Source organism: Penaeus monodon, chromosome 25 (genome assembly GCF_015228065.2).
Source record: "Penaeus monodon isolate SGIC_2016 chromosome 25, NSTDA_Pmon_1, whole genome shotgun sequence".
In the NCBI taxonomy this organism is placed as follows: domain Eukaryota; kingdom Metazoa; phylum Arthropoda; class Malacostraca; order Decapoda; family Penaeidae; genus Penaeus; species Penaeus monodon.
This window is the reverse complement of record NC_051410.1, coordinates 36,445,588-36,446,967: the sequence shown is the minus strand read 5'-3', so window position 1 is coordinate 36,446,967 and position 1,380 is coordinate 36,445,588. Positions and strand designations below refer to the sequence as shown.

Genomic DNA, 1,380 nt, shown 5'->3' with positions numbered 1-1,380 from the left:
CCTTCCTCCTCAATACCCCCACCATCCTCCCCCTCCCCCCTCACCACCACCACCATCCTCATTCAACACCATCTGCATCCTCCTTCTCATCACCCTCCTGCTCACCCCATCCCCTCATCACCACATCCATTATCATCCTCCCCCCCCTCCTCCTCATCATCATCACCACCACCTCCCACACCCTCTTCCTCCTCCCCCCTCACCACCACCACCCTCATTCAACACCGCCACCATCTCCCCCCCATCACCACCACCACCACCATCCTACCCCTCTTCCTCTTCCTCCCCTCATTACCACCACCACCATCCTCCTCCTCCCCCCCCCCCGATCACCACCACCCTCATTGAACGCACCTCAAAGGACATCCAGAACTCGCCGTCGTCCGCGTCCGTCAACTGCAGTCTCTCCTTCTCCCTCCGGGACACGAGGCGCCACTCATCCGACCCGTCGCTCCAGGGGCCCTTCCACTCCGTCTGGGAATGGGAGTGTTGGAATGGGAGTGTTGGAATGGGAGTGTCGGAATGGGAGTGTTGGAATGGGAGTGTTGGAATAGGAATGTTGGAATGGGAGTGTTGGAATGGGAATGTTGGAATGGGAGTGTTGGAATGGGAATGTTGGAATGGGAATGTTGGAATGGGAGTGTTGGAATGGGAATGTTGGAATGGGAATGTTGGAATGGGAGTGTTGGAATGGGAGTGTTGGAATGGGAATGTTGGAATGGGAATGTTGGAATAGGAGTGTTGGAATGGGAATGTTGGAATGGGAGTGTTGGAATGGGAATGTTGGAATGGGAGTGTTGGAATGGGAGTGTCGGAATGGGAGTGTTGGAATGGGAGTGTTGGAATGGGAGTGTCGGAATGGGAGTGTTGGAATGGGAGTGTTGGAATGGGTGTCGGAATGGGAGTGTTGGAATGGGAGTGTCGGAATGGGAGTGTCGGAACGGGAGTGTCGGAATGGGAGTGTTGGAATGGGAGTGTTGGAATGGGAGTGTTGGAATGGGAGTGTTGGAATGGGAATGTTGGAATGGGAGTGTTGGAATGGGAGTGTTGGAATGGGAGTGTCGGAATGGGAGTGTCGGAATGGGAGTGTTGGAATGGGAGTGTTGGAATGGGAGTGTTGGAATGGGAGTGTTGGAATGGCAGTGTAGGAATGGGAGTGGGAATATTGGTTGATAATTATGAATTACGGGTTAATATTGGTAAATAATTATGAATAAATGGTTGATATTGGTAAATAATTATAAATTAAATTAAATGATGAATCAGTGGTTAATATTAGCTGATATCTATAAGTTATTGATTAATAGTGCTTAATAATAATTGGTTAAGGAATGGGAATTGGAATACTGATTATTTACAGTACGGTTCAATGGTGTGATT

At 49.9% G+C, this 1,380-nt stretch overlaps 1 protein-coding gene across 1 annotated transcript in view; it reads right to left on the bottom strand.

The window, feature by feature from the left end:
* The window catches only part of LOC119589382 (calpain-B-like), a gene marked incomplete at its 5' end in the record, with an annotated part of 11,204 nt that overhangs the window by 6,658 nt on the left and 3,166 nt on the right, over nt 1-1,380 (bottom strand). Inside the window, one exon of the mRNA XM_037937999.1 lies at nt 355-474. Coding sequence (XP_037793927.1) covers nt 355-474 — 120 coding nt within the window. The remainder of the gene's footprint in view (nt 1-354; nt 475-1,380) is intronic.